The following is a 22,847-nucleotide window of genomic DNA, read 5'->3' as shown; positions in this document are numbered from 1 at the left end:
CTTTGGTTATTTAAAATTCATGAAAGGGAGCCAATGGTAAAAAAAAAGAAAGAAAGAAAATTTTGCAACTGGAACCATGACTGCTAAACTTTCTGCTGCATTTCTTTGAATACAAATTAGAATTTATTTTTCTTTGGAAAAAATGCCCACCTATTTTTTCTCCTTTGGGCTTTCATTTTAATTATGCAATTCAAGAACAGTTGAAATTGTGTTTCTGAAGGTTTGAAATTATTTTTAAAGCCATAAATGGAAGCTTAGCATGCTGATACAATTGAGAAAGGCTACAGTAATTTTTGCGAACTTATTTTCAAGTCTGATCTCATTCCATCATGCCCTCAATATGCCACAAATGAATAATCCTAGGGGTGTATAGAAAGTAGGTCTATTAACTTGTGTATATCTCTCTGACTGGCTCAATAACCCAGGAAATGTGAGATCAAATATTTGAAGAGTTTGTAGAGCTGGCAGTGTTTCAAAGTATAAAGTTTTTCCTACCATAGTTTTCCAAAATCTGCAAAAGTTCTGGATTTGTTCCTTTGGATCCACTAAACAATTATGTTAGTTGAAGAGCCCATTCAATACAATTGTGCAGTGCTCTGGATTTAAAGGGAATTCAACATGGACCCTCTTGTCATAACTATCCCTTAAATCCCTTAAATCAATCACACTTTTCCTGGCATTTCAAGAGTAGAAAAAAAGCTTATTAAAAGAGTGGAGGATAGGTATGACATGCATGCGCTTGCATACTCCAAATCACCTTATTCCGTGTGCATCTGGACCACTGCAGACTCTTAATGCTTATCATCAAAGCTATCGATTGAATGCTTGAGAAAATGGAAAGAGGCAAAATTGTCAGATTTCTGTAACTACATGGCTTAATGTAAGATCAAATTAATCCCACTTAACTTGGGGTCTCAAGTTATTTGCCAACACCACCACTTAATGCTTGTCTTTTCCCTGAACCTTGCATATATTAGCTGATACACTACTACATGAATAAGAAAATGTATTTAAATGCATAAGCAGACAAGTTGGCAGACTGAAGGTCCCACCTTTATCTGCTTTAGTCAGACTCCAATTAATTCAGTAAATCAGATCATCCCAGCTGTCTAGCTGTACTCTAAATTTCAGAAGACCTCAGTTCCAGAGATCCTTGCAAATTCAAAGAAATTGGGGGGAAAAATTCAGAAAAAAAAACAGTAGGATGATCACGCATGTAGAAATTTAAACCCTATGAAGAGAAATGGAAAGAGTTAGATATATATATTTATCTTGGAAAAAAATAAAACTCAAGCTAGCACTCTTTAACACCTAAAATAATTCTCACAATAGGAAAAAAAATCTAGTTTTTCTTGTTTCATAATACAGGACATGAAATAATGGTATGATAAGAAGACAGATCTTTATTAAATGCAGGGGGGAAAAATTCTGGTTAGAGAAGTTCAACAGTGAACCATTTATCCAGAAATATCCAGATTCCTTTTGTTGGTTATGTTCAGATGAAAACTAGATATATATTGGTCTGGAATGCTTTAACTTTGAATTCCTGTCCTGAGCCTCAAATTGGATTACATAGTCTAATTGTCCTCTTCCAGCTCTAAAATTCACCCCTCACCAATTCACTGTGCAGGGCATGTAGAAAGTGAAGTGTCTTCCTCTTACCTAGCAATCTCATAAAAGGAAGGTTTATGAAAGGCCAGTCTTTTTTTCCACAACCCAGCAGGGGAATCAGAAAGACTGCCAGAAGAGAGAGGGCATAACTCTATCTTTCCCCTTCCATTGCCTTTTTGATACTGGTTAGAAAAGAAAGTTGGGCTCTTTTCCCTTAAACAAATATATGGAAAAGTGACTGATTTACTTCTAGTTCATCGGTCTGCTCGACAGAAGATTTTTTTTTGGAGCGTAGCCTGGTAATTTTCTGACCTATCCATTTAGATCAGGGGTGTCAAACTGCTGGCTCGCGGGCCGGACGAGTCATCCGGAAGCCGCGCCCACCCCATTGCCGGCAATGGCAAAATTGTCCCGATACGTTGCACGACGTCATGTGACGACGCGAGTTTGACAGGTCTGATTTAGATAACCCATAAAGTAAAACAGACAGTAGATGTAGCACCATGGAAAGCTCCTAACGAACATTTTGCTTCAGGAGATAATAGAAACAAACTGAAGTCTTACACAAGCATACACACCCCGTAAGTTCTAGCATTATTCTTAAAGAGTGTGAATTCATAAATTGCCAACCCCTCCCTGAAAATGGAGGACTATCATTTTTCTGTTTATTTTGCCTACAAGTGTGGGGGATACTTGACTCCATAAGTAAGTCCTGCAGATCCTGTTTACTAGCATCACGTGAGAAATTCTGCAGGACCACAAGCAACTACTCCTCTTCCTTCTCCTAAGTTTTGAAACTTAAGCCCGCAGGCGTGGCAGCTAAGAAACAAGTTGCTTCCTAATAGGATACAAAGCTTTCCTAGTCTTATACAAGATAGCAGCAGTCAGAGATCATGTAAGAAATCATTGAACTAAAAAAGAAAAACCTATACATATTTGCAGACCACAGTAAGAAAATCCTCAAAGCTAAAATACGTATCATATAGTGAGTGAATAAATGTACTGGGAAGGGATAAAAAAATTTTTCCAGGCAAACGAGAGCAAGGGAAGGGGAGAGAAAGTAGCTGAAAGATAGAGGAAACCTTTTTTTCTTTCTTTCTTTCTTTTTTGTGTTTTGCTCTGTAAGAGAAGCAAAAATAAAACATTCCTCCTTTGCAGAAGCTTAGGCAGCTCAGCCCTAGGTCTGGTAAGACATTCTAAGGAAAGGCTTTGTTGTCTTCTGCTACCATCTAGTGGTTTACAAAAGAATAATTAAAATGCAAATTACTCCCTCTCCTATTAGGTACTCAGATCAGCATTAGCCACACTTAATAAATAAAATACACTAAAAATGAAACATGTCTTTCTACACTAAATACATCACTGCTGTAAATATTTACTCTGGAATACTTACAATGTTTGGAAATGAAAAAGCAATCATCAGGAAAAGCACTGGATACTGTTTTCATGTTGCAACAATTTTTAGCTCTTTCCTTGATAACCTCCAGGTTACTTTCCAAATGCAGTAGGGTAGGCAAACAGAACTCTTGTAACAAAAATGTATCCAGATTACATCAGACTACACTCAAGCATATTCTTACTCTGTTCAGATGGAGCTGATGATGGAAAACTCATTGCTCATTGTTAATGTTAGAATGGTGACTATTCTAACTTTTGCAGTAGTTTTATGAATGGGCATGAGGAATTCCCTGCCTTGCCTGTTAACAATACTGTTAGTTTTAGTATCTTTGGCAATGGGATTATCTCATGTGTTTTACTATTCCAAAGACGTCCGAACAAAAAGCTGTTCCTGACACTTACCTTAGGGAATATATTCCATCAGTTTTCAGCCCGACTCCAAAGAGACCTAACCCTAACTCTAGTTTCATTTTATTGGAAATCTTATTTTCCCACGCATTTTACTGTGATCTACAAAGAAGTCCAAATGAAAAACTGTCACTGTCCCTTATCTTAGATAACCTTAAGAATCTCTCCGAGGTCAGTTTTCAACCTAGACTACAAGGAGACCTAACCCATGGGATTTTCCCATGTTTTTTATTGTGGTTCCCAAAGACGTCCTAACGAAAAGCTATCTCCGTCCCTTACATTAGAGAACTTCTCAGAATTTATCCCTACCATTGGTTGTCAAGTTTCCCACGGATGAGCTCTTCAAAGGATTCTGAGGCATTGTTTACTTTAAAAGTCTTTTATTAGGGCCCTATAACATCGGCAATGCTTGCTGGAAGCTGGAATCTGAATTCCCCTTCCCTTAGCACAATAATATTAAACACAATTCTCCATTAATCACATTCTCCAATTAGTTTGAAGGGTCAGTTTTCCCTTCTGTTAGACAACCTGCCAAATTCTTATCTTCTCTTATTTCAAAACAGCCTTGAGAGACATTCTTCCTCCTCCCCCCAGCATGAACTGATTCTAGCTCTAAAAGTAACACACAAGTTTTAAATATGAAATAGCTGCTTCTTCATCTTTTGTCAAAGCAAGAGCATCCAATGTTAGCAGAGTTGACATTAGTTTTTGGCCCTGACTCCCAAGAAACCTAATCCTAACCCTAACCCTAGTTTCATTTTATTGGCAATGGGATTTTCCCCATGTGTTTTTACTCTACAAGCAGTTTGAACGAAAAGCTGTCACTGTAACTTACCTTAGGGAACCTTTAAGAATCCATCCCTAACATCAATTTTGCCCTGACTCCAAATCCTAATCCTAATCCTAATCCTAACCCTAACTCTAACCCTAACCCTAGGTTCAATGTCATTGGCAACGAGATTTTCCCATGTGTTTTATTGTGGTTCCCAAACAAGTTCAAATGAAAAGCTTTCACAGTCACCATCACTTACCTTAGGGAACCTCTAAGAATATAGACCTAACATCAATTTTCAGCCCTGACTCCAAGGAGAACTAAACTTAAACCTAACATTAACCCTAGTGTCAATGTCATTGGCAATGAGATTTTCCCATGTGTTTCTGTGGTCCACAAAGAAGTCCAAATGAAAAGCTGTTGCTGTACTTACTTTAGGGAAACATTATGAATCTATCTCTAACATCAGTTTTTACCCCTGACTCCAAAGAGTCCCATCTCTAACCCCAACCCTAACCCCAACCCTAACCCTAGTTTCAGTTTACCGGCAAGAGGATTTTTCCATGTACTTTATTGTGATCCACAAAAAAGTTTGAACAAAAAACTGTCACCATCCCTTATCTTAAGAGCACCTCTAAAAGTCTACACCTGAGATCAGTTTTTGATCCGGACTGCAAGGAGACCTCACCCTAACCCTCATTTAAATATTATGGGTAATGGGTTTATCTCATGTGTTTTACTTTGCTTCTCAAACACATCTGAACAGAAAGTCGTCACTGTCACTGCAGACCATATACTATAGTTTTGCTCACACAATTTTATAATGGTATCCAATGAACACGAAGATGACCAACAATGCTCAAAAGAACAAAAATTACTGCCATCTTGAAACTTAATAAAGAGGGGAAATCTGCAGAAGGTTTTAGAGGGTCTAAGGCAACTTGGCACCGCTGTCTTGGGGCAGCCAGATATTATATATAGAGAGAGTGAGTATCCTTCTTATCTATCTGGCTGAGTTGGAACGTAGGGGCACTATTTTGCAGTGGTTCTGATCTTTTCTGAATGGAGTATACCTGGAAGGTGGTGCTGTGGGGCTACAGTTCAGCACATTGGCTGCAGATCCATCACATCCCATAGGGTTCAATTTTGTCTTCTAAGTTTTAAGATATAGATCAGGGGTAGGCAACCTTGGCTCTTTTTTATGACTTGTGGACTTCAACTCCCAGAATTCCTGTGCCAGCCATGCTGAGGGGAAAGGCAGAGTTTCCAACCTGAGCCATACTGGCTCAGGAATTCTGGGAGTTGAAGTCCACGAGTCATAAAAGAGCCAAGGTTGCCTACCCCTGATTGTTCTGTTCCAGCCTACTACCGGCCCTGCAGAAAAGGCAGGGACAACCCCTTTACAAAAAGGCAAGAGGCTGGAACTAAGCCTGCCAAATTTATTGACACAAAACAGAGCAAACAGAGCAAAACAAAAACACGAACCATGAAACAGGAGCTATTCAAACGGTTGCCTTCAGCAAACCAGCCCTCCCACACATTCCCCTTTTAAACAGTTCAAGGCGTGGCTTCTCTCTGCCTCCTTCCGAGATGCCCCATTGCCTTCCTCTGTTTACTCCTGATTGACTGCCTCCTGCGTCGGGCGTCCTTGAACAGGGCCAGCTGTGGGTCATCTTCATCCACGCTGTCAGGCTCACACAGCTGGGTCTGCGTAGTAACCAGATGAGAGGGGCCTGGCTGAGGGCTCTGCGAAGCCTCAGGACTGTCCTCTGCAGGCTCTCCAACACCCCCCTCCTCCTCCTCCTCTGAATCGTTCGACCCAACTGCCGAACCCACAGGCTGACCCTGAATCACAACACTGATATAGATGAAACTGCTTAGTGAGGTATTCAGAGTGTTGGGATGGTTCACTATCATAATGCTGATGATACTCTCGTTTACTCCTTCCCACCATCTAACCCCAAGAAAATAATTGGCAATCCTAAACTCAGTAATAAACAAAACAAAATAAACAAAACAAGTTGAAATTAAATTCTCACAAAATAGAAAGTGTTTCAGGTAAGGAAAAAGCTGCACTTGAGGACTGAGATGAAGTCTGCCCAGACATGGATAGTTGAGGCAAGAATCAAGAATTCTTAAGTGCCAATGATCTATGCCTTGGTTATATTCTGCTGTGCCTATTGCATAAGACTACTGTTCTTTCGGTGGGGTTGTTCCTGGAAGAATTCAGAAATTGCCAGCTAGTACAAAATGTAGTTGTTTAGCAGCTAGCTGGCAGAAGTTACAGGGATTGTAAGACACCTCTATGGAAAGATTTTTATTAGTTTCCAGGCGTTTATCGGGCATCAGTTAAATGATACTGGTTGAAACGTGTAAGCCTTACATGGCACAGGACTACATTATACCATATGTAGGACCACCTTTTTGCGTTATGCACATATGGCCTATTATGTTTGACAGAGTGGACATGCTCCACTCTTTGTATTATGGAGTGTAATTTGGGGACCTCCTCTGTGAAACAGCATTCCGATGGAGATCCAGATGGCCTTGACTCTATTGGCATTTTGTAAAGCATTAAAATCCTGGTTGTTCCCCCAGGTTTGGGGGTCAAGGAGTTCAGTGAGCACACATTGGCTGATTTGTCTGGTTCTGTCCCTGGACTAGAAGAGGAATATTTTTCAACCATGATTATATGTTTATCTTATTATTCCTACTTGCTATTTATCTCATAGCTATGGCAAATCTAGACAGCACACTAAAAAGCAGAGACATCACCTTGCCAACAAACGTGCGTATAGTCAAGGCTATGGTCTTCCCAGTTGCAATGTATGACTGTGAAAGTTGGACCATAAGAAAGGCTGAGCGCCAAAGAATTGAAGCCTTTGAACTATGGTGCTGGAGAAGACTCCTGCGAGTCCCTTGGACTGCAAGGCGATCAAACCGGTCAGTCCTAGAGGAGATCAACCCTGACTGCTCTTTAGAAGGCCAGATCCTGAAGTTAAAGCTCAAATACTTTGGCCACCTAATGAGAAGGAAGGAGAAGAGCCTAATGCTGGGAAAGATTGAGGGCAAGAGAAGAAGGGGATGACAGAGAATGAGGTGGCTGGATGGAGTCACTGAAGCAGTAGGCGTGAGCTTAAATGGATTCCAGAAGATGGTAGAGGACAGGAAGGCCTGGAGGAACGTTGTCCATGGGGTCGCAATGGGTCAGACACGACTTTGCAACTAACAACAATAAATTTATCTCATGTTTTTGTTTTCCTTTTAATTCTTGTTCACCACCTAAAATCACAATATTTTGAGATGGGCAGCTACATAATTTTTTCCAATCAATCAATCAAAGAAATAAGTAAGTGCCGGTGCTGACCTTAAAAGCCCTAAATGGTTCAGGTCTGACTATCTGTCTTTCCCATTATGAATCTGTCCAGTTACTTAGATCAGCAAGAAGGTTGAAGATTCCCCCTCCCACTGCTACCAATAGTTAATTTATGTGGAACATAGGAGAGGATCTTCTTCTGTATGGCTCCAAGACCTTGGACTGCAATTTTCCAAGATGTGCTTATCTCTCACTCTCATAGTATTCAGTAAAATGTTAAAAAAAAAACCTCACCCGTTCCACCATTTTTTTGTTATCTGAACTGATTTAATTACACCGATTTTTAATTTTACCTCTGTTTTTAAATATATTGTTTTTATTTTTGTGTCTTATAATTTGCATTTTAGCTGCTGTAAGCTTTGATTGTTATAATTGTGGGATGTGAATAAAAGAGAGACAGGAAACAAAAGTTTTAAAGAACCTGTTTTTCTTCTGTTTTGTAAATTGCATTTCCTTGTAGTTCTGATACGATCTTTCCCAAATCATGGGTGGAAAAATATGGTTATGTATTTAAGACAGCCAGTGTTTAAGAGAGCTGGAGTTGGTCTAGTCGCAGGGGTAGGCAACCTTGGCTCTTTTAAGACTCGTGGACTTCAACTCCCAGAATTCCTGAGCTAGCATGACTCAGCTTGGAAACCCTCCCTTTCCCCTCAGCATGGCTGGCTCAGGAATTCTGGGAGTTGAAGTCCATGAGTCATAAATGAGCCAAGGTTGCCTACCCCTGGTCTAGTCCACTGCTTAAGGCACCAGGCTACAAAGCAGGAAACTGAATTCTAATCCCTCCTTAGTCATGAAAGCCGGCTGGGTGACTTTGGACACACAGTCACACACACACTCTCTCTCAGCCCAACCCATCTTGTAGGGTTGTTCTTGAGGGGAAATTAGGAGGAGGAAGGAGTATTAGGTATGTTCATGGGAATATGAGTTATTTATAAAAACAATAAAGACTGGATAAATAAAGTGTTTTCATCTTTTATAAACATAACACTGAATTATAACAGATACATCAAATTCTAAAAATTATTTTGCCTCATGTACTTACCATTCTGTTCCTCTAATTCATTTCCAATTTCATGTCCCATTTGTTTTTGGCGAGATAAGATCGAAGAGAGTGCATCAAGACCAGCATCCTGTTCTATACAAACAAGCAAAACAAGCTCAATGAATATAAAATTCAAGTTAATAAATCCGAGATTTATACATAAAGATTGCTGAGGAAATGCCCAAACTTGGGTTTAATCTGAAAGAAAACTTGCTAATGGCCGGATAATAAATTGAAAAGTCAAATTTTAATATACTAAAACAAATAGATACAGCACTTAAGCTGACTGTTAGAAAAAAAATCAAGCAACAATTATTTAAACATTTATTTATTTATTTGGTATCTTTATTTGCTTAAAGGAGGGCTTATTGTAATCACTGTGATCTTTGAATTTCTAAGAACTTCCCATCAGGCAAAATATTTAAAAATCCAAGAAAAAAGAGTAGAAAATCATGGAATTTTGACATATGCATAATTGTTTTCCATCTATTTTCTGGATTTTTTAGCCATCTTGGCTAAAGAAAAAGCTAGTCTTAGGGTTTGAAATTGGAAAGTTGGATTTTATCAATTTGCCTAATAGATATTGCCTCAATATGAATTTACAATGTGGACAGTAGTGAGCAATTTCTCAACAAGTACATTTAGTCAAGGATCCCAAATACTTAAGAAACTGGATGATTAGTTACTTCTCCCTAATGAAAGCACTGGATTCTCTGGCATACTCACACAGTTTACTCATTAAGCTTTTCTGATTTTCCAAGGAAGGTTTAACATGACTGAAAAAAAAGTAGCAATAGCACTTAGACTTATATAACACTCCACAGTACTTTACAGCACTCTGAGCAGTTTACAAATGTCAGCATATTTTCCCCAACAATTTGGGTCCTCATTTTACCGACTTCGGAAGGATGGAAGGCTAAGTGAATCTTGAGCTGGTCAGAATCGAACTCCTGGCAGTGAACAGAGTTAGTCTGCAATACTGCATTCTAACCACTGCACCATCAAGGCTCCAAGTAGACGAAGCAAACACCATAAATCTAAATATCTTTTTCAAACTGTGTGGTAATTTATCTTTCATTGCGGAGTTAATCCAACTTTTGGGGGAGAGAGCATTGGCACAGCTACAATCTCCCTACTTCCAACTGTAATCTGGATCACATGGTGTAACTGTACCCTTACTTTCTAAATCAGGGGTGGAAAACAATAACCCTTTTATGACTTATGGGCTTAAAACTCCCAGAATTCCTGAGCCAGCCATACTGGCTCAGGAATTCTGGGAGTTGAAGTCCACAAGACATAAAGGGAGCCATTGTTCCCCACCTCTGTCCTAAGTGACCTAAATTACAGGTAGCCCTCAACATTATGACAATTGAGTCCAAAATTTATATTGTTAAGTGAAACATTTGTGAAGTAGGTTTTGCCCCATTTTACAACTTTTTTGGCCACAGTTGTTAAGTGAATTATTGCATTTGTTACGTTAGTAACATGGTTGTTAAGTGAATCTGGCTTCCTTGTTGACTTTGCTTGTCAGAAGGTTGTAAAAGCTGATCACATGACCCCAGGACATTGCAACCGTCATAAATATGAACCAGTTGCCAAGCATCTGAATTTTGACCATGTGACCATGGGGATGCTGCAACAGTTGTTAAGTGTGAAAAATGGTCACGTCACTTTTTTCAGTGCCGTTGTGACTTTGAACTGTCACTAAATGAATTGTTGTAAGTCGAGGATTAGATTCTTGGACAGAGTTGATGATTTTTCAGAAAGATTATTCCCTAGCTACTGTGTATGTTATTTGCAGAAAGGGAAAAAAGACTTTTATAGGGGAAAAAAACAGTAAGAAAAATGTTACAACCGTTTAAACTAAGATGTTCAGAAATTAAAGATGTTACCAATGTAGCTAATTGCTGTTGGAAGAATTCTATGCTAGCCCTAACTATTCTTTACTAGCATGCAAAAAAAACCTCTTCCCAATAAACCACACATCCACAAAATGTTTAGGAAGGTTCTAGAATAGCAAAAAATATTTAAGAAGAAAGCTGGTTTGGAGACTGTAAAACCACAGGCAACAGACCACCACCAAGTGATAGAATGGAGATTATGTCTGGGAACAAAAGTCCCAGACCACATAGTATAAGTGCACCTACTTTTTTTTTTAAATGAGTCTAGGGAATAACAGCAGTACAAAAGCATCAGAAAAGGGTCCGGAGAAGAAATTCTGGGGATCAAGGCCATGGCAACATAACTACCATATTGATTTCAATCATATATTGATTAGAATGAGTTTTTCCTACCTGAAATTGATATAAGCAAATAGCTAACCATTTCCATAAACAACATGCCAATAAACAGAGGCACAGATGACTGATACTTCCCCAGAGATGTAGAAGAATCAGGGGGGAAAAAATCGTGACATTCAGTAACTTGAGTTTGCTTAAGGAATTCCAGGCAGATTACCTTCTTTTTAGCAGCTCACAAAAATTATTTGCAAACATAAAAAGGATGAACATAAAGAGAGAAACTATGCTAACAGCAAAATAAATATCTATCCAAGGATTCAAACATCTTAGATAACTCTTGGCAAAACAAAATACCGGTACTGCAAAAATGTTATACTTATTTTAAGGACAATTTAAAGACACCTCCTCCCCAAAAATACAAAAGGGAAGATTTTTTAAATCTAGGCTGTGATCAGCTACAAAACTAATATAAAAGTTGACAAGATTAAACAAGGAAGGAAGGATTTACCTTCGATAATTCTTTGTTGTTGCTGCCGGATATCATGAAAGTCAAGCCCTCTCGTTTCCTCAGGCTCCTCCACAAGCCATGGGTTTGTTACTTCTCTTCTGACCCCGCCTGCCATTAGGCTAGACCTAAAAATGGGTTATATAAAAACAAATTAATGCTCCTATCACTGGTAAGATTCTGATTCTGCTGACAGCATATTTAGACTAAAGTGAAGAACATAAGTTATACAGTGGAGATCTTTGGTCAATGTAAAAAAAGATGTTGAGACTCTAGAAAGAGTACAGAGAAGAGCAACAAAGGTGATTGGGGGACTGGAGGCTAAAACATATAGGGAACGGTTGCTGGAATTGGGAATGTCTAGTTTAATGAAGAGAAGGACGACGGGTGACATGATAGCAGTGTTCCAATATCTCAGGGGCTGCCACAAAGAAAAGGGAGGCAAGATATTCTCCAAAGCGCCCGAAGGCAGGACAATAAGCAATGGATGGAAACTAATCAAGGAGAGAAGCAACCTAGAACTAAGGAGAAACTTCCTGACAGTTAGAACAAATAAGCAGTGGAACAACCTGCCTCCAGAAGCTGTGAATGCACCAACACTGGAAGTTTTTAGGAAGAGACTGGACAGCCATTTGTCTGAAATGGTATAGGGTTCCCTGCCTGAGCAGGGGGTTGGACTAGATGACCTCTAAGGTCCCTTCCAACATTATCATCATCATCATCATCTGGGGGATCCAATTATGCAATATATAACTCATATGTAAAAACACTGACAAAAATCAAGTATCAAATGACCCCCAAAGAGAAAAGCAATTTAGTATTTAATTCAGAATGAGCATCTGTAAAAGGTATGATTTTTAAAAATATTTAAAACACTTTGGGGCATTCTTTTCTATATCTCCTTTAAAGTGTTAGGGACTGCAACAACAAACAAACAAACATAGAAAACAAACTAATTTAATTACAAGAATCTTTCTCAATTTTTCCCCCAAGACTTAACAAAATCTCATTAAAAATCTCACTACCCAAAGACATCATGAGGCAATGGGAAAGGAAACATTTTATTTTCAACAATACCCTAAATTCCTATAGTCTTAAAATCAAATGGAAAAAATGCAATGCACATGATGCTTAAATAAGCATAATATCTATTAGCTTTGTACCTTTATTCCAAATAAGCAAGATGAAGCTTCCTTTCTGACCCCATGATAAGTGAGAATAATATTTCAAAATTTCTATCACCTTGAGAAACACAGACAATTTTATTACCTGTTAGCATTGCCTAAAATGAAACTGCAGTTACATTCACTTCTATGTCTCATACATTACTGGTATTTTCTTTCTTGATTCTACCTTTGAAAAATCTTTGAAAACAGCCTACATCCCTGCTATTCCCTGAAGCCACTTGCCCACTCTCCCCTATCCAGCAGCAATCATTTCTGGCCCTGACATACTTGCGCTACACCTTAACAGACACCCGTGCATCCTTGTGCAACTCCATCCATCCAGCCACTCACTCACCCTCATTCACATTCCCCTGCCTGGCAGCAGCCACCCCAGCCTCTGCAGCACTTGTACCACACAGGCTACTTGTGCGCCCTCCCAACCCAGTAACAGACATTTACCTGCCTTCCAGCCTGCTTGCAAGCCATCTGGGACTTGTGAATCCCTGTCGGCTTTCCTAAAGAATTTGTTTGTTCAAAGCCGGCAGGAAGTTGTAAGGAGGTCCTCACTTAATGATTGCAATTCTCACTTAATGGTAACCATAGGGACCAGAGTTTCTGTCACTAAGCAATGCTGTCACTTGATGTCAACTTTACAACCAGATCACTTAGCAACAAAATTCTGGTCACAATTACCATAGTAACTCAAGATTTACTGTAGTGCTTTTCCACCTGCCTCTCATTAAAATGTTGAGGACCAGTTATCTGGAGTAGGGTAGAATGCAGATTTAAATTATTCATATGTACCTACTGAAGGATTCACACTTTGCTTTGGACAGCTTGTATCACAATGAATTAGTCATGTTTAAAAATACTAAAGCAACAGATTACAGCTGTTCTGAAAAACCAAACTAATTTTGGTTCCTTTACAAACTGAGATGAAACTAAAGCTTCAAGTGATGATAATCTAAGCACTGATCTGCAGATAATTATAGCTTCACAATCTATATACTAATAAAACTCTGATTCCTTTAACTGAACAGTGTACCATAAGGCAAAGCCTTTTGAGCCAAGATGCCTCATATAAGCTAACTTATGGAATGTATCCAAAATCTGGGGCCAATGAATCTCATGGAATAGAAATTCAGCAAATTTTATAAAACATTTTATGATATAAAATGTTTAAAACAGTTTCTGACACAATAATGTCATAAAATATTTCCTGATGTTTGATTGTGCCATGTAGTTCAACATGGGCTATTTTCAAGGTGGATCCATCTCTGAATATATCTCAGATTTCCAGTGAATGCAGTACAGTACATTAGAAATTGTGTCCCTATTGAAGGCATTGAGGAAATATCTCTGAAAAGATAATTCAAGGAGTCATCAAGGCTATTCTAGTATCAATTAAATTAATAAATTAATGTAATATAATAAATTAAATCAATTAGGAAAAGACTTATCAAATCAGCACTGCTTGGTTAACAATTCAATCGATCAGCTATTACAAATGATAGCTTTGTTAATTAAGGAGAATCCTTGAGGGCCGTTTAGTTATTTGGCCTTACTTGAAAACAGCAAGTCAGGATTTTAAGATGTTTTTAAAAAAACAAATCCTAATCAGTATCATTCAGATTGCTAAGCCAAACCTTAGAACAAGAATGTAAGCAAACAAAAAGGACCATATCATATAGGAAGGAAAAGTGTAAATCCCAAAACAAAATCAAAATGATCTGCAACATAACACAATAGTTGATATCAATCCACTGGGTCCATTCAGAGATTAAACCTCTGGAAGGCCATAGGTTGCCATCCCTGCAATTGTATGAGCTTTTTGTTCACTTTTTAAAAGTACCAGCCAAGTTTTCCAGCCACAGCATTATTTCTTTGCCATATGTTTTTCCCAAAGGCCTGCCAAAAACAGCAGCAGAATGCAGAAATAAAAGTAAAATGATGATTGCCAGTCAACCTGAGGTTTATTGTTCAATACAAAATCTATTTCTTTCTGATAATAGGAATTGTAATGGTACAGTAATTGGTATTAAATTGTTATTAAGAAGCCAAGGGCCAAAGGGAGTTTAAGAGTTTCCAATATTATATGCAACCATCTGTCTTCGTTATTTAAAGCTAACATTAAAGCCTAACTTCAGAGAGATGGGAGGCATAGAACTTTCTGCTGTAGTAGGAAAGGATAATCTGAGATGGCTAACCTCTACTCCCAGTTGGGAGATAAAGGAAGAGATACAATTTAACTTTAATTCTTTTTTAAACTATTGTTTTATTGTATTATTATGTAACACAATTAGTACATTATATCATTTGGCAGAATAGTATTATAGTGTTGACTAAAAGTTATTAATACTCTGATGATTTAGATAATTTTTACCTTTAAAGGTAAAGAAACAAGTTTAGGACAACATTAACCATGATTTCAAAATGTGCAAAGAAGCATTATGTTGCATCAAGAGCTGAGAGTTGCACTGACGAACAACTGCAAAATGTATTAAGTTATTGATGATTATATAATGAAGGTTTCTATCAAGCTTAATATTTAATATTAAAGTCTCCGCTGTATCATACCCATTGTTGTTTATGCATATTAGGGGGGGAGTTAAAAAACTATTTGGTTTCTGACTTTGTTCCTCAATCAATTTGTAATCTTTGCAAGAATTTAGACCCTCTTAGAAACCATATGGTAGGTATTTATATTCGACAAACTGCATAAAATATTGTATATATGGGAACCACTCTGGCTTGAATTTGGTTAAAGTTCTGTTATGAATATTTACAGTTAATTTTTCCTTTGCTACACATTCTTCAAGCTTAAAATCCCAATTAGATATCATCAGAATTGCATCTTTCTTCCAAAGTTGGGAAAAACTTATTCTTAGAAAATTATTATATTTCGTATTCAAATATTCTGGGTTTACACCTAGTAAAAATGGCTGTTTCATTTCAAATTTAAATTCCAAATTTTTCTGTATTGTATTATATATGTCTTATTCAGTACTTTTGAAGTTTTTCCAGTATGTCTCCCTCGCATGATAAAATGTTCTTTCTGTTTCCTAGCATGGCTAATATTTATCTCTGGAAGGTTTGTCTATCTGGGAGATTACTGACAATAATTTATAGTTCTCGATGTGCCTCATAACATGCTTAATTCTCTGAAAAACGTATCTTCCCTCCAATAATCCCTGCAAAATTTTCCAAGATATTTATAAGCAAATCTTTAGTTGCCATAATTTGTGGCTCACTCCACTATTTCAAAGGGATTTTTTTTTGCCCATTTTGAAATACCAATGTCAAAAAGAAAGATGTAATGGCATATTTTTAATACAGCTGTTGTTCTTGCTTTGTTTGTGACAAGTTATCTCTACCATCAAAAAAAATCTTTTTGACAAGTTGAGTAGACCCCTTCATACCCGACAGAGTCCAACTTCCACCTTCTGATCTTCCTCTGTATCATTTTGGCAGTGTGAAGATTAAAGCTTATCCAATTAGCCACCCATGGCTTTTGCCAAGTTAATCTCTTAAATCTTTGAAATCTTCACAGCAGAGTGGAGTGTGCAGATACCTTTTGATTACAGGAGCAGATTTAACTAATTAAAGCTTAGCAATCTGCTCAAATATAAAAGATGTTGAGGGTTATAATTGAGAATTGTGCCTCATTTTAACAAATGGCAGCTTATCTTCTCAAGTATATTGTTTCAGGGGTTCATGGTTATAAACTTTCCCAAGTAAAGCAGATTAGTCATTCAGAAATTTTTCCCTTGACTATGGCCACACAATGAGGCTTTCATTTAGCAAGGATTTTAAAAATTAGTTAAAATTAGTTACTTTCCTCTATGGATAGTTAAATACAGACATAGCCTTTGAAGCATTCTAAGTGTTTCAACTTGAATCTACCAATTGTTATGAAATGTGACTTATGCATTTTGAAAACTCCTGACTATGAATAACAAGAGACTGAAAGTTCCAATGTCTCGTTCCGAGGTGGTTTATCAGAATATATTCTGATTACCTACTTTCAATTACCTACTATCCATATGGTGTAGTAACAACAACTTGCACCTAAACATCGGCAAGACGAAAGAGATGGTGTTAGACTTCCGGAGAAAAAAGGAGGAACCTGCCCCACTTTACATCGGAGAGAACTGTGTAGAGAGAGTTTCCTCCTTTAAATTTCTGGGAGTCTACCTCTGTGAAGATCTAACCTGGAAAGTTAACACAACTCAGGTGGCTAGAAAGGCCCAACAGAGGCTTCACTTTCTTAGGGTCTTGCGGAAGAACAGGGTAGAACAACGGCTAATGACCCTCTTTTACCGGTCTACTATAGAGAGCGTCCTCTCGTATGGTATTGTGGTTTGGTATGCTGGTCTGACAGCCGCGGATAGGAAGGCATTACAGAGGGTAGTGAGCACAGCACAAGACATTGTGGGCTGTTCCCTGACACCACGGGATGACATCGCCAGGGCTCGTTGCCTTGGAAGAGTGAGGAAGATTCTCAGGGATGACTCACACCCTGGATGGTATCTCTTTACTCTCCTACCATCCGGTAGGAGATATAGGAATATAGCCAGCCGTACCAACAGGCTGAAAAATAGCTTTTATCCGTGGGCTGTTAGGCTTTTAAATGGGACATAATCTTATGCAGAATTGACTTGGGAGGCCGGTGTGTGGTGTAGTTGGTTCACATGGTGTAGTGGGATGGAGGGTTTGTGGTCACTGTGTGTTGGGGGGAGAGAGCACGGGGGGAGGCTCAGCTAATCTCAATGTACACATGTTGTACTTTGACAATAAAGGTTTATTTTTTTTTATTATTATTATTATTATTATTATTATTATTATTATTATTATTATTATTATTATTATTATTATTATTATTATTATTATCAACAGACCATAATTTCTCAAATGCTTGGAGCAAGGTTTTCCAACATACTATGTGAATCTATTCTGCCCACACCCTTTTACCATTAAAATATGATAGATGTAAATTATATTGTATTATATTACCCGTAGCTAGTTGAATTCTTTTCACCAAAAGCTTTTCAGTAACGCTTTATGCACTTAGTTTCAGTTCTGGAATAGCTCTACAACTCTATTGGGGCTCTATAAATAGTGGCTTCCACGAATATGGCTCTAATAAATACTGGTGCTACTGTTATTGGTGTTTTATTTGGACAAGAAACAAGCGTTTACAAAATATTACAGTAGATTAGAAATAGGGACAATTGTTATGAATATATTATTTATTTATTTATTTATTATTTTAATCCCATTTATATCCCGCCCTTCTCCGAAGACTCAGGGCGGCTTACAAGCTTAGCAGTAGCCTTCATTCTATGTATATGCCTGCTTGTTAGGGCTTTCACACACACACACACACCCAAGCGGCATTATTACAAAGTCAGCTTAATTGCCCCCAACAATCTGGGTCCTCATTTTAAGTAAATGACCGGACACCTAGAAATGGGATGGTTCATTGAAAAGCAAATGAGAGAAATAGTTTGAGATGAGATAACTCTATTCCACAGTTATGCAAATATTTTGCGATATTGAGGACTGTCTCCTAAATTAAAGCTGAAAGTACTGGAAGGTAAACTCCTTTGCTACCTCATAAAGCAAATCACTGACCTGCACTGTGGCCAAGTTGTCAATTAAATAAGAAGAGTACTAAAATGACTGTAGCACAACAAGAGAAGTTTCATTAAAATAGATTTTGAAGGACATATAGGTAAATGAATATTGACTAAACCTCAAGCAAGATTAATTTTGGGAATGCTTTCATAATTCCATGTTAAGAAATATTAATAACATGGAATTGTGGAAGCATTCTCAAAATTAGTATTGTTTGAAGTCAGATTTGTTAAGACTCTGGACAGCTTACAAAATATCAAATACATAACTAGCACAGTATAAAACACAATAGTCTTGGCAAAACAACCATAATAATATTCAAAAAACAAGAAGGAGGCTCCACAAGCGATCTAATCCCAGGCCTGAGTGCACAGCAAGGTCTTAAGTAATTTCCAGAACACTTACAAAGATGGGGGGAGGGGCATATTAACCTCTGGGGCCGCTGTTCCCGAGTGTAGTGATTGCGATACAGAAGGCATGCTTACTCATTTCCACAAAATGACACTTTTAGCACACCTTTTGCCTAAATATAGCAGGTGGGCAGAAGCAACTAGAAACAAGGAATCCTTCAGATATCTAGCCTTCAAAGCTGATAACCAGCACCTTGAAGTAGACCTGGTTGCTTGACTGACAAGCAATGCAGCTCACATAGCAATGATGACCCATGGGCTTAATAAGAAGTACCTGTTACTGACATAGCACTTTGAACCAGCTGTAGCTTCCAGATGGTCATGAACAGCAATGCTCCAATTGTGAGCTGACTAGGGTGTTAAGTAACCATCTGAAAGGTCTTCCTGATCACGGAAGGGTACAACAGGCACACAAGATGAACTTGTAAAAATCCCTTCCTGGCCAAAGCCACCAGCTACTCCTCAAGCAGTAGCTACAAGTCCAGGAGGATCTTCTACAAGTTGTGCACCTACAGTCTCAAGTGGGAAAGTGCAATTCCAACCCAGGCAAGCTGTGTAAACATCTTCAACCTGGGGGACCCAAACAGTCATAACCGGTCTTGTCAGGACTGAGATTAAATCTGTTCCTCCCCACCCAGACCAAAACAGCCTCCAGACACAGGCTTAGTACACTAGCAGCTTTACCTGCTGCAGTGCAGGGCTGAGACAGAGCTGGGTATCACCACCATACTAATGACCCAAAAGTGATAAGTGTTAAACAACAGGAGTGTGTTAAATTCTGAAGCAACCACTTTTTTAAAAAAAATCACTCTAGGGTCCTAAAGAGGCTAGAGCTCAGCAAATACATTCAGATGAAAAAAAAATAATCTACGGAAATCCAGATATCAAAGGAAAACTGAAACAGCTTTTGTTTTCAAATAAAAGATAAAATGGGTTTGGCTTAAAAAAAAATTAACTGGGCAAGAAAGATCTACAAGTACTGTAACAATTACTGCATTTTTATGTATGTATGTATGTATGTATGTATGTATGTATGTATGTATGTATGTATGTATTTATTTATTTATTTGGTTGGTTTATATACCGCCCTACTCCCAAAGGACTCAGTGCGGTTTACAAGGCAAAATTTAAAAACAATACAATATAAAATTAAAATTAAATTAAATTAAGTCTAGCCGCAAAAAATTAAAATCACAATTTAAAAACATTAAACCCCTCAGTCCAGACCAGACAGCTCAAAGACCCAGGTTTTTAGGTCCCGGCGAAATGAACGAAGGTCGGGGGCAGTCCAGAGTTCTGTTGGCAGTTGATTCCATAGGGCAGGCGCGCCCACAGAGAACGCCCTCCCCCTGGGGATTGCCCGTCGGCAATCCTTGACTGGCAGTACCCTGAGGAGGCCCTCCCTATGGGAGTGCACAGGACGATGGGAAATTGACGCTGGCAGCAGGTGCTCCCTTAGATAATCCGGTCCCATGCCATTTAGGGCTTTATAGGTCATCACCAGCACCTTGAATCTCATCCGGAGGGCAACTGGAAGCCAATGCAGCTCGCGGAGAAGAGGTGTTACATGGGAGTATTGGGAGACTCCCATCACAACTTGCGCGGCTGCATTCTGCACCAGCTGAAGCCTCCGAGTGGTTCTCAGGGGCAGCCCCATGTAGAGAGCATTGCAGTAGTCTAGCCGGGAGGTCACGAGCGCATGGGTGACTGTGCGTAGGGCATCTCGGTCCAGATAGGGCTGTAACTGGTGCACCAGGCGAACCTGGGCAAAAGCCCCCCTGGCCACGGCTCCTATATGATCTTCCAAACTGAGCCGTGAATCCAGGAGGACGCCCAAGTTGCGAGCCCTATCAACGGGGGGTAACACCTCACCCCCCATAGTTAACGATGGACAAAACTGGTTCTCCCGAGATGCCGGTATGCACAGCCACTCAGTCTTGGCAGGATTGAGACGAAGCCTGTTTCTCCCCATCCAAACCCGGACCGTCTCCAGGCAATGGGACATCACGTCGAGGGCATCACTGGGTTGGTTCGGGGTGGAAAGAAAAAGCTGGGTATCATCAGCATACTGATGATACCCCACCCCGAAACCACGAATGAGCTCACCCAGCGGCTTCATATAGATATTGAACAAGAGGGACCGACCCCTGAGGAACTCCACAAACGAGAGGCCTCGGGGTGGACCTCTGCCCTCCCGTCAACACCAACTGCGAGCGGCCCAGGAGGTAGGAGAACCACTGTAAAACAGTGCCCCCCACTCCCAAACCACTGAGACGCCGCAGTAGGATACCATGGTCGATGGTTATCAAAAGCCGCTGAGAGGTCTAATAGGACTAGGACAGAGGAACAAGCCCTGTCCCGAGCCCGGCAGAGATCATTCACCAGCACAACCAATGCCGTCTACGTGCTGTACCCGGTCCTGAAGCCCGATTGGTATGGGTCCAGATAATCAGTTTCCTCCAGGAACAGAGGGAGCTGAAGTGCCACCATGCTCTCAACCACCTTCGCAAGAAAGCGAAGGTTGGAGACTGGACGATAGTTGTTCAAAATAGCCGGGTCCAGGGCAGGTTTCTTGAGGAGAGGCCTCACCACCGCCTCCTTCAAGGCAGCAGGGAAGGTACCCTCCCTCAAAGAAGCAGTTATTACTGCCTGGAACCAGCCTCGTGTCTCCTCCCGGGCTGCATATACCAGCCAGGAGGGGCACGGGTCCAATAAACACGTGGCGGAACTCAGTCTCCTCATGATCCTGTCCACCTCATCTGGGGTCACAGGATTGAATTCACTCCAGGTAACATTCTCTAGACCGCTCGATTCCTCCCCGTCAGTCTCTGCCCAGTCAGAATCCAAACCGGCTCAAATCTGAGTGATTTTGTCCGTCAGATGATAGCTAAACTCCTCGGCCCGCCCCTGCAAGGGCTCCTCCCTCACCTCCTGATTAAGGAGGGAGCAAGTCACCCTAAACAGGGCGGCCAGGCGATTATCTGCGGACGCGATGAGGGCAGCGAAGTAATTAGACTTCGCTGTCCTCATTGCCGCGAGATAAGACCTCGTAAAGGTTCTTAACCGCAATCGGTCAGACTCAGACCGGCTGGATCTCCAACAGCTCTCTAGACCTCGTCTCCGACGTTTCATCTCCTGGAGCTCCACAGAAAACCATGGAGCCCACCGGGATCTGCGCTGGGTCAGGGGTCGCAAGGGTACAACACGGTCGAGCGCCTCGGTGTCAGCCCTTTCCCAGGCATCCACCAAGGCGTCGGCCGGGCTGTGAGCGAGGGGGATAGGTATAGACCCAAGCGCTGTCTGGAACTGTTCCGGATCCATTAGGCGCCTGGGGCGGAACCACCTGGTCAGTTCCGCAGCCTAGCAGCGGGGGGTGGCATAGCAGAAGACCAACCGCAAGAGGTGATGATCGGACCATGACAGGGGGACAATAGTTGGTGAGCCCCCTCCCAGATCATCAAACCACTGCCCAGATAAGAAATCTAGGTCGAGAGTGTGTCCTCCCCCATGAGTCGGACCCTGAATTACTTGGGTCAGGTCCATGGCTGTCATGGAGGCCATGAACCCCCGGGCCAACTCAGACGACCCTCCCAGAGAAGGCAGGTTAAAGTCGCCCAGAACTATAAGTCTGGGAAACTCAACCGTCAACCCTGAGAGGGCGTCGAGAAGCTCCGGCAGGGCCGTTGCTACAAAGCTGGGCGCCAGGTATGTTAGCAACAAGCCCAACTGAGCCCCAGGGCCACACCTCAGGAGGAGGGATTCACTCCTGCCTATCTGTACAATAGTGGTCTCCCACGGACATAAGCATCTATGTTATGCTGAAAGTGTAAAATTTCTGAAAATATTGAAATAAAGAAGAGAAAAAGAATACTGATATGTCTCGGGAAATTGTGACATATTCAATATTTACCTTTTTTGCCCATTTCATGAATATAAAACACCATGCATAAATTATTTGTATGAAGTAAATGTGCAAAATGGAAAAGTCCAATTTATTCAGACAATTATAAACTGGCAAGTAGAATTTACTTTTACATCTTTAAATTTTTGTTATAAATGTTAACTACAGCAAATTAGCTTTAAGGAATAGCACTGTAGCACTCCATTTCTGCTGATTTAAGAGAAGTGGTTACAAAATAGTAACAGGGAAAACAAAAACAAACCAGCAAAGTGATCTTTTGTGACCTCACTTTCCTCTGAAACAGATTCAGAAAAATATATATATTAATTTTAACTAATGCAACAAAAGTAGCAAAACTGCAAAAATACTGAAGTATGAAAT

At 40.0% G+C, this 22,847-nt stretch overlaps 1 protein-coding gene across 3 annotated transcripts in view; it reads right to left on the bottom strand.

Annotated features, from left to right (window-relative positions):
* Positions 1–22,847, bottom strand: part of STX8 (syntaxin 8) — a 129,322-nt gene that overhangs the window by 93,749 nt on the left and 12,726 nt on the right. For all 3 annotated transcript variants that reach the window (XM_081319642.1, XM_081319640.1, XM_081319641.1), the window contains exons 5-6: positions 11,356–11,480; positions 8,608–8,700 (exon numbers count right to left, since the gene is read on the bottom strand). In XM_081319642.1, coding sequence (XP_081175768.1) covers positions 8,608–8,700; positions 11,356–11,480 — 218 coding nt within the window. The remainder of the gene's footprint in view (positions 1–8,607; positions 8,701–11,355; positions 11,481–22,847) is intronic.

This window comes from Vipera berus, assembly GCF_964194415.1.
Source record: "Vipera berus genome assembly, chromosome: 2".
NCBI classification, from domain to species: Eukaryota; Metazoa; Chordata; class Lepidosauria; order Squamata; family Viperidae; genus Vipera; species Vipera berus.
The sequence above is the reverse complement of the archived record's forward strand: the minus strand, read 5'-3'. Positions and strand labels throughout refer to the sequence as shown.